This window comes from Nanorana parkeri, unplaced genomic scaffold (genome assembly GCF_000935625.1).
Source record: "Nanorana parkeri isolate BGI_ZX_2015 unplaced genomic scaffold, ASM93562v1 scaffold1062, whole genome shotgun sequence".
In the NCBI taxonomy this organism is placed as follows: domain Eukaryota; kingdom Metazoa; phylum Chordata; class Amphibia; order Anura; family Dicroglossidae; genus Nanorana; species Nanorana parkeri.
This window is the reverse complement of record NW_017307330.1, coordinates 374999-388468: the sequence shown is the minus strand read 5'-3', so window position 1 is coordinate 388468 and position 13470 is coordinate 374999. Positions and strand designations below refer to the sequence as shown.

At 43.1% G+C, this 13470-nt stretch overlaps 1 protein-coding gene across 1 annotated transcript in view; it reads right to left on the bottom strand.

Annotated features, from left to right (window-relative positions):
* The window catches only part of AKAP13 (A-kinase anchoring protein 13), a 234237-nt gene that overhangs the window by 171368 nt on the left and 49399 nt on the right, over nucleotides 1–13470 (bottom strand). The window contains exon 3 of the mRNA XM_018567558.1: nucleotides 690–725. Coding sequence (XP_018423060.1) covers nucleotides 690–722 — 33 coding nt within the window. The 5' untranslated portion in view covers nucleotides 723–725. The remainder of the gene's footprint in view (nucleotides 1–689; nucleotides 726–13470) is intronic.

Here is a 13470-nt window from a genome sequence, read left to right as displayed (position 1 = left end):
ATATATATATATAATATCACACACACACACACACACACACACACAGTATATATACATACTGTATATATGTTACCTTTTACATGCTCCTACAATATGTGCTTCAACCTACAATTTCACATGTGTTTATATGTATTATACGTCATCACAACAATGGCCAGAGTCTAGAAACTACAGTATTAAAAAGCGAAGGATTCTGATTTCGGTAAGAGCTCAACAAGTATTGCTGCAATAATAAATCAAATACATGTGAAATAATTGAGTTGACATACCATGAACAAAACTATAGACATAAATAAGAACAATCACTACTTCATGCAAGAATTTATACTCAAGCACAGTTTTACATGAATACTAATTATAGGTATTTGAAATATGATTTTTTTGCAAATTTATAAAATCACACTAATTACAAATCACACTAGAACAATGCAGCACTGCACATTCAGAAATATATACTAAGAACTACCTGTGCTACATTACGGTACTCTAATAAATATTAGCTCTGCAAAGTATTACACAAAAAGACACATTGTCAATGGACCGATTGGGTGAACTTTCCTGCAATGATAATATTTCCCAATGGCCAATCATTTCCTGGTTGGTCTTAGCAAGATAGAAATTGACAAAAGCTATTCAACTGTAAACGATTACCCCAAAACATGAAAATATAGCACATGAAATAAACTTACGTATACAGGAGCTTGCTTTGGATTAAGTTTCATGACCTGCAACAAAGATGAGAGAACAGAGATTGTATTTATCAAGCGGTGAGCAATCGGTACATTTATCATATTATGTAATCACTGCTATATTTAGTTGCATAATTGGGATGTTGGTTATGAAACTCCTTGGGACTTCTTGTAAGGCAGAGTTGGGCTGAAGCTGCAAAAGCTATTCATAATTTTCATTTGGCAACATAAGTGCGGAGTGGCCACTTACGTAAGGACACAAATTATATATTTTATAGACGCATCAGATGTACAGGGAAATTTAAACCCGAACTGTAGGCAGGTATAAAAAGATACAAATAAGTTCAGCTCTGTAATCATTAATGCATAATTAAAATGTATTTTTAAATTGCAAGCAGTGCAGTGGAGTGAAGCAATAGCAGAGCAGTGGAGTGAAGTAGTAGCAGAGCAGTGGAGTGAAGTGAAGTAGTAGCAGAGCAGTGGAGTGAAGTGAAGTAGTAGCAGAGCAGTGGAGTGAAGTGAAGTAGTAGCAGAGCAGTGGAGTGAAGTGAAGAAGAAGCAGAGCCGGGGTGCAGTGGCGTGAAGCAGTAGCAGAGCAGTGGCGTGAAGCAGTAGCAGAGCAGTGGCGTGAAGCAGTAGCAGAGCAGTGGCGTGAAGCAGTAGCAGAGCAGTGGCGTGAAGCAGTAGCAGAGCAGTGGCGTGAAGCAGTAGCAGAGCAGTGGCGTGAAGCAGTAGCAGAGCAGTGGCGTGAAGCAGTAGCAGAGCAGTGGCGTGAAGCAGTAGCAGAGCAGTGGCGTGAAGCAGTAGCAGAGCAGTGGCGTGAAGCAGTAGCAGAGCAGTGGCGTGAAGCAGTAGCAGAGCAGTGGCGTGAAGCAGTAGCAGAGCAGTGGCGTGAAGCAGTAGCAGAGCAGTGGCGTGAAGTAGTAGCCGAGCCGTGAAGTAGTAGCAGAGCCGTGAAGTAGTAGCAGAGCAGTGAAGCGAAGTAATAGCAGTGCAGTGGAGTGAAGCTTGCCCTGGCATTAGATTTTGGCCCCTGTCACATCGGCAGTCTGCATGTCAGTTTTTCAGGTGGACCCAATCAGATGCCCAATGTAAGTCTATGGGCAGCAAGGTTTAAACGGATAGGCGCCTGTTAACACTCGGTTATACCCGACTAGCCAGGTCTGGAAAAGCAAATGGAACAGTGTCCCGTTTCAAATGACCTAATTGTGCCGCATCAGAGGTAATCTGATGAAAACAGACACATGTCCTTTAACATTCAACTCCCCATAGACCGACATGGGGTCATAGTAAGCCTGTGAAAAAGGGCTTTTTGAAGGGCTGGAGTGTGAGAGGAAGAAGCAGCACAAGGAGCCAATCAAGTTCATGTGCTGACAAGAAGCATGCTGATAGGAAGAGGGAGCAGAGAAATGAGCTCATCACTGTGCTGCTTCTCCTTTCACTGTCCAGTCACAGGCTGAAGGCAAGCCCAGGGAGACGTGAACCATGATGCTCTCTGACAGGCTGAGGACATCTGACTGCAGGGAACACAAAATACCAATGGGGGGAAAATTCTGCTTTTGAAGGTGAATATCGCAGCAAAAACGGATTTTGCCATTTTAGCTTTTAATGAGCTCTTCATTTGTATCCGGTTATATCTGGCTGTAGTTCTGCTTTAAATTGACAGCTTTAGTCACAGGAGTTCTAAACCCCGAACTCATGGCATTTCATTTTCTAAAGTGCTGTATATCAAACAATTACCAGGTCTGGTTGTTTTGGGTTTCCAAAAAGAGCGCACATCATTTGTATGGCGCTGTCACCATTTACACAGCACAACACTGTGACAGAGTGTAGGTGATACAAACTGATACGTACATACATTTTGTGGTGCAGAAAAACAGTTTGAGCAAAGTGAAAATGATCGCGTTTCACTAACAAGTGGCACCCTTGTGGTGTCATCCGGAGTGCAGTACATTCATATATCACTAAGCAGTCAAATGATCACTGTTCACACTGATTTCAGTTTAATACATAGAAGGGAATTTATTAAAACTGGAGCAGACATATTCTGGAGCAGATTTGCACTGCAACCAATCAGCTTCTCCGTCTCATTTTCTGATTGGTTGAAATGGGCAACTGCTCCCCCCCCCCCCCCTTGATGTTTAAAGTTGAAGAACTCTGTGAATTTTTTAAAAAACCTGCATTAAATATGACCACGCCGAGCGACATTCCCGGGGCAGAGAGGTGAGCCCTGGGCGTCACGTGACTGAGGATCAGGTGAGTATTTGAACAACCTACTGGACTTAACCCTTGAAGTGCAGGGGTAGCTCCACTACAAGGGTACGGTTTTTAGATTTCCAAAGTCCTTTTTTAATGTCATTGCCCTAATTTCACAAGATTCTGTTACTGTTGTGTAAGTGACTTGTCTCCTGCAGAAAGGACAGCAGCAGTATCATCTCATGTATCGCCGTAGGAGGACAGATTCGGCATGTGCAAAGTAAACATGAACAGATGGAGAGAAGATGAAGAATCAGATGTCACAACATGCTCCTGTACAGTGTCACATGTCACAATATCCTCTATAAGAAATGCCAATTCTTTCTTTACAGATCGCTTGAACACTTGGATCCAGGCAGAAACAGTACAGTAAAGCTGAACTCCGGCTTCACCTTCAGTCTAGCTGTACCGACTCCTCTCCTGGACTGAAACTACTTCCTCTGATTTGAGCTTCTCAATGTGTATTAAAAGGGAAATTCCACATTTTACAAAATATAAAATCAATGCGCACATCTAAAGAAACGAACATTTATTTTTTGCACTGGAGCCAGTAAAGCATTGCAACCACAATCAGGCAATCATGGCTTCTGCAGACTCCTGTCCAAGACCATACTGAGCTACGGACATGGAGTAACATGGATGTCACTCTACCCTTGTATTCCAATGAGAATCACAAATACCTCTGCCATGGTGGCATTTTCCACCAGCCCCTCTGCTCAACGCTACAGCCGCACAGGACCGCGTGGATAATATAATGCCCCGTGTTCCAGTGCGGAACGATTACACAAAATCATGCAAGTGGGGGGCGTGTCTGCAGTGCCATTGACTTCAATGGCACTGCCACGCCTGCTCCCACCCCAGAAAACAAGGAGACTTTGTGTATGTGATGCCTTGCGTTCCGGGCATGGTGCAGTGCGATGAGCGCACGGGCTGGTGGAAACAAGCCCTTTAAAAGCTGCAGGAAGTCATCAGATAGAGCTTGTCTCATTTTCTGGCTGAATAATGTATAAATGGCATCCCTTAGATGCCCATTTTCATGGGAATGTAGGGACTTTAGGTTAGATGCATTTTTGGTGTTTTTCCCCCCAGTTTGTATTTTAGTGCACTGCCTCTTTAAGAGTATCCAACGGTGGATTTTTTCGGCGGGAAAAGACGTTATTTTGGCGGGAAAACATCGCCACGAGAATGGATGTCAGTTGGGATTAGGCCCTATATAAGGAGGTGCCGAGATGTTTAAAATCATCCAGTTGGAAACCCGTTTTGAAGCTTCCCTCCCTCCCTAGTCGCGGTATTTTTATGTGGTTTGTCACCTCAGGAGAGGGGGACTATTCCCTTGATTAATATATTGCTCGAGTTTCGAAAACTGGGCAATATGGTGGAAGTATAAGAGTTATTGGTTGATTATTAAGATTGGTTATTAGAGTATGATTTAATATTTATCCAATAAAAATGCCGCGGCCAATTAATGCCAATTAAATTAAAAGAGCTTTGAGTGATTATTTAGAGTTTAAGTTAAATATAAACATATGTCACATACAGTCCCATGGTGTGAATGGGCCCTAAAGTATTGGCAGAGCGTAGCAAACTTCACTTGAGACCAATGAATGAGACCCCCGAGTAGGAATTCTCTAAAAGCCCAAAACAGGCCAAAGTACACCAAAAACCAATAGTTCTATGGGTTGTATTCTCTTCTAATACACAAGGATCCCACATATATCTACGGATACCTTAGGCTGACTCTAGAGTGACACAGGAATGTTCAACATGTACAAAGTATAGCTTTGAAAACATACGTTGCTGTTCACTGCCTGAAGCTACATTCACACCCCTGTGTTCTCATGGAGTACAGGTTTCTGTTTTTTAGATGTTTTTGTTTTTTTTAACACACATTTATATGCACAACCATTAATTCCTATGGAAGGTGTGTGTTTTGGTGGAAAAAGCACAAAATGACACAGTAAACAATATACAGCAGTTTGTAATGGATCTCACTAAAGTGTAGGGTTGTAGATGCAGCTTTACACAGTGGAGGCTCTCTAAAACACAAGGAGGAGAATTTGTAAAAACTGGAGCAGTTGCCCACGGCAACCAATCAGCTTTGTTCAGTTAAGCTATGAAAATAAAAGAGATGCTGATTGGTTGCCATGGGCAACTGCTCCAGATTCTGTCTGCTCCAGTTGTAATAAATTCCCCTCATGGTATCTACATGTTTCACTTCCATCATAAATCTGAGAAGGGATTTAATTGGCATTTTAGATAAGTCGTCATAGCCATGAAAATAATGCAAATCATTTCTTGAAGCGCTGTTCACACCAGGGCATAGCAGGGGGGACACTACGGGAATGTGTATTCCTGCGCGTTTGTCGCTCATCCCCATTGCTCCCCCTTGGGTCCCTGGACATCTGCCAAGAAGAACATTTTGCAAATTTTGCGACAAGAGTTCCACGTTTGTCCCCATGCATTCTCAGATGTGTTGAAAAACTGTTTGCTCAGCCAAGTTTGGGCTGCCATTACCTAGTAATGGTAAAAAGTCCATTCCGCGTTTGTGCATGTATTGTGAACATGCGTCAAAATGAGCACTTTTGTGCACGTTTAACACGCCCTGTGCCAAGTGTGAACACAGAACAGCTAGATAACAGGAAACGTAGAACAATCTCATAGGGTCATTTATTTGTCACCATAACTGGTCTAGTTGTGTTTTCTCAATGGTCCACAAACCATATTCCATAGAAGTCAAGGGGGGTGATTTACTAACCTAAACACATGCACGCACTAGGTGCGTGTGATTTTTACACAGCAAAACGTATTTATCAACCAAAAAGTCTCTATAAGCATGTTTCCACTAATGCCATATATGGAAAAATCATGCACATGATGCATATATAATGCTGCTTCACAGTTTAGACAAAAATGGTTAGCTCATGCATTTACATTCCTGCATTCATCAACGCAAGCAACACAAAATAGAGCTAATTTACACAACATCACCTTGCAAATTCATGCAAGGCTTTGCACAACACACTACAAAGGTGTTTAGATTCCACTCATAGATCATGCTGGGAGGGAACACACTACAGAGGTGTATACATGTTCGTGGTGTGTTTATAAGGTTAGTAAATCAACCCCAAGGTCTCCATGCAGTGCACTGATTATGATCAACATGCCTAAGGTCTAGTTCACACCAGGCACAGTGCGTTCCGGCCCGATAGTGCTTGCAGCATTTTTTCTGACTGGACCTCAGGCATTAAAGTGCCACGCGTTCTCGTGTGGCCGATTGCACTCCGCCCCACAACATAGGGAGCCGGCCATGTGATCCAGTGCATTCCGGTCCCAATCGGGCCGGAACGCACTGTGGTTGGTGTGAACTACCTCTAAAGCTTAAAAGCCCAAAACAGGCCAAAGTACACCAAAAACCAATAGTTCTATGGGTTGTATTCTCTTCTAATACACAAGGATCCCACATATATCTACGGATACCTTAGGCTGACTCTAGAGTGACACAGGAATGTTCAACATGTACAAAGTATAGCTTTGAAAACATACGTTGCTGTTCACTGCCTGAAGCTACATTCACACCCCTGTGTTCTCATGGAGTACAGGTTTCTGTTTTTTAGATGTTTTTGTTTTTTTTAACACACATTTATATGCACAACCATTAATTCCTATGGAAGGTGTGTGTTTTGGTGGAAAAAGCACAAAATGACACAGTAAACAATATACAGCAGTTTGTAATGGATCTCACTAAAGTGTAGGGTTGTAGATGCAGCTTTACACAGTGGAGGCTCTCTAAAACACAAGGAGGAGAATTTGTAAAAACTGGAGCAGTTGCCCACGGCAACCAATCAGCTTTGTTCAGTTAAGCTATGAAAATAAAAGAGATGCTGATTGGTTGCCATGGGCAACTGCTCCAGATTCTGTCTGCTCCAGTTGTAATAAATTCCCCTCATGGTATCTACATGTTTCACTTCCATCATAAATCTGAGAAGGGATTTAATTGGCATTTTAGATAAGTCGTCATAGCCATGAAAATAATGCAAATCATTTCTTGAAGCGCTGTTCACACCAGGGCATAGCAGGGGGGACACTACGGGAATGTGTATTCCTGCGCGTTTGTCGCTCATCCCCATTGCTCCCCCTTGGGTCCCTGGACATCTGCCAAGAAGAACATTTTGCAAATTTTGCGACAAGAGTTCCACGTTTGTCCCCATGCATTCTCAGATGTGTTGAAAAACTGTTTGCTCAGCCAAGTTTGGGCTGCCATTACCTAGTAATGGTAAAAAGTCCATTCCGCGTTTGTGCATGTATTGTGAACATGCGTCAAAATGAGCACTTTTGTGCACGTTTAACACGCCCTGTGCCAAGTGTGAACACAGAACAGCTAGATAACAGGAAACGTAGAACAATCTCATAGGGTCATTTATTTGTCACCATAACTGGTCTAGTTGTGTTTTCTCAATGGTCCACAAACCATATTCCATAGAAGTCAAGGGGGGTGATTTACTAACCTAAACACATGCACGCACTAGGTGCGTGTGATTTTTACACAGCAAAACGTATTTATCAACCAAAAAGTCTCTATAAGCATGTTTCCACTAATGCCATATATGGAAAAATCATGCACATGATGCATATATAATGCTGCTTCACAGTTTAGACAAAAATGGTTAGCTCATGCATTTACATTCCTGCATTCATCAACGCAAGCAACACAAAATAGAGCTAATTTACACAACATCACCTTGCAAATTCATGCAAGGCTTTGCACAACACACTACAAAGGTGTTTAGATTCCACTCATAGATCATGCTGGGAGGGAACACACTACAGAGGTGTATACATGTTCGTGGTGTGTTTATAAGGTTAGTAAATCAACCCCAAGGTCTCCATGCAGTGCACTGATTATGATCAACATGCCTAAGGTCTAGTTCACACCAGGCACAGTGCGTTCCGGCCCGATAGTGCTTGCAGCATTTTTTCTGACTGGACCTCAGGCATTAAAGTGCCACGCGTTCTCGTGTGGCCGATTGCACTCCGCCCCACAACATAGGGAGCCGGCCATGTGATCCAGTGCATTCCGGTCCCAATCGGGCCGGAACGCACTGTGGTTGGTGTGAACTACCTCTAAAGCAGTGGTATGCAGTTTGGATAAAATGGCTCTTACAGAACCGAGTCATACACATTACCTTTTGTATCAAGAAGTAGGGATGCACCGATACTGTTTTTTCGGTATAGAGTAACGATATTTCTTTCCAGTACTCGCCGATACCAAATACCGATACCAGAAGTCCCATTAAGGAAGCCGGGCGGTGTGTAATGACTCGCCGCCCGGCTTCCCGATTAGCTGGAAAGACGTCTCCATGCTCCCTCATCACCAGGTGACAAGGAAGCAAAATTGCATTCAGCTAGTATCGGTGCATTCCTATTTAGAAGGTTCTGCTTTTCCTTCACACTTGTCTAGTTTCTGGTTGCTTTAAATCCGGCTCACCATAACCGGTCTGCTAATACTTCTCATCTCAGGCTTTATGTATCGTTCACATGGCCATTCAGGGCCGTACACCCCACAGATCAGCGTATTTCGGGTGTGACCAGGTGTTTTTGATTAACTGAAACCGCTCAGCCTATACAAACCAAATGACAGTCTGAGAAGCTTCTCAGCTATCTTCATGTATTTGCACATGGAGTGAATACTTGCAGGTTAGGGACAGATAAGCGTCCTTTGACGCAAACAGTACGTGTGCAGGGCTTCTCATCTGTCCTCACCTGCATGTAATCACGCTTTGTCAGGTAACTGGAAAACACCTGGTCTTAAGGTGCCCATACACCTTACGATTATCGGACAAAACTTTTAGTCCGATGATCGAATAGTCGTGCGATTTCCGTACGGCAGCCCCATCCTGCCCAGATGATCGCAAGATTAATTTAGCCGTAATTAACTAAAAGCACCTGGACGAAATGCGGTAATTGATTTGCCGTATTTTCGTTAGCGCAAGCTCAGTGTAGATCGTACAACTTTTGACGGACGGAAACACCAGTAACCTTGCGAAAATCATACGATCTAGCAAAGTTTTCAAACATGCTTGACCGTCAAAAGTTGTACGATTGTACAGTAATGTCGGTCGGACACTGCAATGCACACATACGATTATCGGACGAAAAGTCGATCGCATACGAAAATCGTCCGATAATCGTAAGGTGTATGGGCACCTTTACCCACTACAGAAATATGTTGATCTGGAAGTTGTTTGGCCATGGACAGCCATGTGAAGGAGCCCTTAGGCAACAAAAGACAATTATTAATTCAAACTTTCAAATTGTTAACATTTCTTTGTTTATTTTGTTTCTGAACAGTTTTTTCCTCTTTTTGTATAAGCAGGCAAATTCTACTTTGGAAACGGTCATGGAAAGCCTTTGTGTCAGCTATTCTTAACTCAAACCATGCCTGTACTTACCTTCATCCATGTCACCACACTCAATGACCTCCACCCTTTGACCTATGCCTCCATTTGTCACCATCATAGCAAAGTGTCAGAAGACAAATGAGCAGCAGAGTGTAGTACACAACTTGGGTGAAAATAAATACACTTCTGTGTGACATATGGAGTACAGGGATTTTTCACTAACTAGGTACTCAAAGGAAGCATGTGTAGCTGCAATAGGTGTGTGTGTGTGTGTGTGTAGATAGTTCATACAGATGTAGCACTCGCACCTGAAAAAGGCAGTGGATGAACGGGTCTTGCATAGCCTGTCTAGGGATTTTAGCAACCGGCTGCCCCAATAGCATCTACTACCCTTCTCTAGTGACCGATAAGACTGAGATCCAGAATGTATATATAATGCTGATAGAACTTTATTGCAAAACGTTATAATTGGGAGAGAGGGTATAGGGTTTAGGACATCCATGGCAAAAACGAAAAGAACTCCAGACTCACCAGGAGGGCTGCAGCTAACGATTATTTTCATAATCGATTAGTTAGCCGATTATTAAGTTTGGTTAATTGGATAAAAAAGAAAAAGTTAGTATGTTAGCTGCAGTGCAGTGCGTTTGACGCGGTTTTTACGCATTTGCGTTTCCTGACCGTACAAAATGTGACATGCAGTATTTTTCTCTCGTAACCTGAACGGACTGCGCACGTGAGAACTGTAGCCCATAAAACACATAGGAATACATTGGGATGCATTTTGAGTGCAGGAGCTTACGGATCAGGTCAGCACACAAAACGGACGTTGTGTGAACAGGCACTAAGGCTTTTCCCCATAGTCCTCCCGTCACCCTAGGCTCAGTATACCGCGAGCTGTAGCTTGCTGTATACTGAGACGCCGCAGCTGAATTGTGCCGGGATCCGCCCAGCTGCGCGACTGACAGCTAGCTCTGCCTATCTAGAGGCAGAGCCAACTGTACCCGCCCCCTTCCGTTCCGCCAGTCAGCGCTGGCAGATCGGAGCGGGGAGGGGGGAATCCAGCCCCTCCCCCTGTAACGGCAGAGAGCCGTGACAGGATCGAGAGGTGAGCGAACGCCGGTATGTGTTCGCTCACCTCCCGATCTACTGAGCAGACATGTGACTGTTCTCCTTTAACCAGATAAATGCCAACTGTAATTTAGCAAGACTGACTACAAAAACTGAACTGTTTAATGTCCTGTCTCTGCTTTTTGTACCAGTAGTCAAACTTGCAAAGATACATAACCCACGTACCTTTATTAAGTTCTCAGGGGCCACTTGCACAGTGCATTCCTCATTACCACAGTGTAATCTCTGTCTAATGATACACAAACCCCTTTTTGTTACATTCTGCCGCAAATTATGTGGCATCTAGTACCCCTGACATTTTGATACCGTAGGCACAGAGCTACATGTCCCTTTCCACCAGTTCAGGCATATCGGGTTTATGTGAACATCTATTTTACAAAGGAAAAAATGCCAGACCAACTTGAGACTTGCTGAACAGTTCTGATCTGTTCATGATTGATACAAAGTGCCAATTAAAGATTTAGAGCGGCTCTGCTAAAGTGATTAAACAATTATGCGTCTGCTGGAAAAGCTGGCTGCCCAGTACTTCATGTAATTGAATTACTGTGTCTGGGACGCATATTCAAAATAGCACCCAGCCAACAGGGCAACTCCCCAATTTCCTTCATTAATATTTCCTTTGATGGAGACCAGACTGACAGAAGCATGCTCCTTCTTTCAGAAGAGCCAAGGTTACTATAAGGAAAATGAATGAAGAAAGAAAAAGCAGTCATCTTTGCTATCTGAATCTGCTGCTACACTCAACGTACACCCACTCCCAACTAGCCGGATCTCCTTGTCAACTTTATACAGTATACAATTAAATAGAGTGAGCTGCATTGCCAAAAAAGAATCTGGTGTAACTTTAGCTGTGCCCGGGTTAGAGCTGCAGCTAACGATTATTTTCAAAATCGATTAGTTAGCCGATTATTAAGTTCGATTAATCGGTTAATCGGATAAACAATAAAATACATTTTTTTTTAAATGGCTCCAGTGATGGGACTACTAGTTTGTATTGAGATTGTAGTCCATCACAGGAGCAAGCTTGGAGCGGTGGAAGTAAAAAAGTAAAAAAAAAAAAGTGTGGTGTGCAATATAGTGAAATGAAAAGTGAAAAATTATACAGCAATAAATGCAGAATGGCACCGGCTATAGAGGACTACAAAACCCAGCAATAGTACAATATACAGCGCAATGCAGAATATCACCAGCTATAGAGGAGCACAACAAATCCTTATAGCTGGTGGTATTCTGCATTTCGCTGTATAATGTACTATTGCTGGGTTTTGATTTCCTCTATAGCTAGTGGTATTCGGCATTGCACCACTGTATAATGTATTATTGCTGGGATTTGTAGTGCTCCTCTATAGCTGGTGGAATTCCGCATGGCGCTGCATAATTTATTATTGCTGGGATTTTTAGTCCTCTATACAGCGCAGTGCAGAATACCACCAGCTATAGAGGAGTACAACAAATCCCAACAATAGTACATTATACACACAGTGTATAATGTATTGCTGGGATTTGTATTCCTATGTATAATATACAGCACAATGTACCATCAGCTATAGAGGAATACAAATCCCAGCAATACATTAGAGCACCATGTGTGAAAAAGTGCAGGCTTACCTGAGCAGTCTTCCAGCAACTTTTTTCTGAGATCGGGCCTGTCTATCTGCGGCTGTCATCCCCCCCCACACCTGCTCCTCCTTACTACATCTCCCCATGTCCCTGTGCTGATCGTGGATGTGGGCGGTGAGTGTGAGGCCGGAAGGAGGTGCGGCGTGTAGAGCGTGGATGCGGGCGGGGCGGGTCTGGCAGCGGTGAGCGTGAGTTGGGGAGGAGGTGCGGCGCGCAGCGTGTGTGGAGCCGTGAACAGGGCCAACTGATCGGAAGCCAATTAATCGATTATGTCGATTAATTGTTGCAGCCCTAGCCCGGGTGCATTGGCAGTCCATCTCGTTTGAACAAGTCATGGTAATGTGTGGCACAAGCATGTTAAAATGTGTTCGTAAACGGCAACAAGATGTAAACCCGGCCTAAGAGCACTCACTTAGATTGCTGAATAGAAACAATGAAAATAGAACTGGTCATGGCCAGGTAAACACTGTGGTGGCCAATGAAGAGCCAATAGAGGTATCCACTCTCTATGAATGTGCCCCTTAGTCTAATACTTGAGCACAATGCCTACATTTCTTGACAATCTACAGACTGTTTATCTATTGGTACGTTCAGACTGGTGAAAGAAACAAAAATGAGCACCAGGAAAGGGTAATTTAAAAAAAAGATCTGCTTGTGTTACACTGGCCATACACCAGTTCGATTATCTGATTAGTTAGGGTGGTCTAACCGACGTTCGTTTTCAACTGTAGGGATTAGGAAAATCGGAGGAGCAGAAGGAAACGTTTTCTTGTTTCTTACCTGAACAAACTAGATCCAAACTGGGAAAAATCTTACATATTGTAATGTGCATGTGCTAGGCACAAAAGAAACACATTTAGTACTTCTGGCATTCCATTCAAGGAGCAGGTCTGGAGAAAATTTTTAAAGGCTTTGAAACAAAATTAGTCGACTCAATAATGGCAAGATGGAAATGTTCTGATGAATAAGTGTACGGCCAGCTATGGTTTTTCCACTCGCAGCCACCCACTGTAAAGCAGGGAGCACCCGTCACCCTCATACTTCATCTGCACAGAGCACTGACTACACCCCATCCACAAAAACAGACTCCAGGGACGCTATGTATGAACTACGAACTTTACTATTAACCATGAAAAACATACATGTGCAGGCAACAGACAACACATCTATCCAGTTATCACAATATAACTGCTCCACACTATATGGTTACATTGCTTTTCTAAGTTTAGCATGTAACTACTCAAATAAAACATGAAAAAGAATGCAGAACCTTCAACACTCATCGCTTCAGCTGTTCTGTGGTTTACCCAGATGTCAAGTCAATCAGATTACAAAATTAAAGATATAGCGCTCCTGGGACAAATGTTGTTCAAAATATC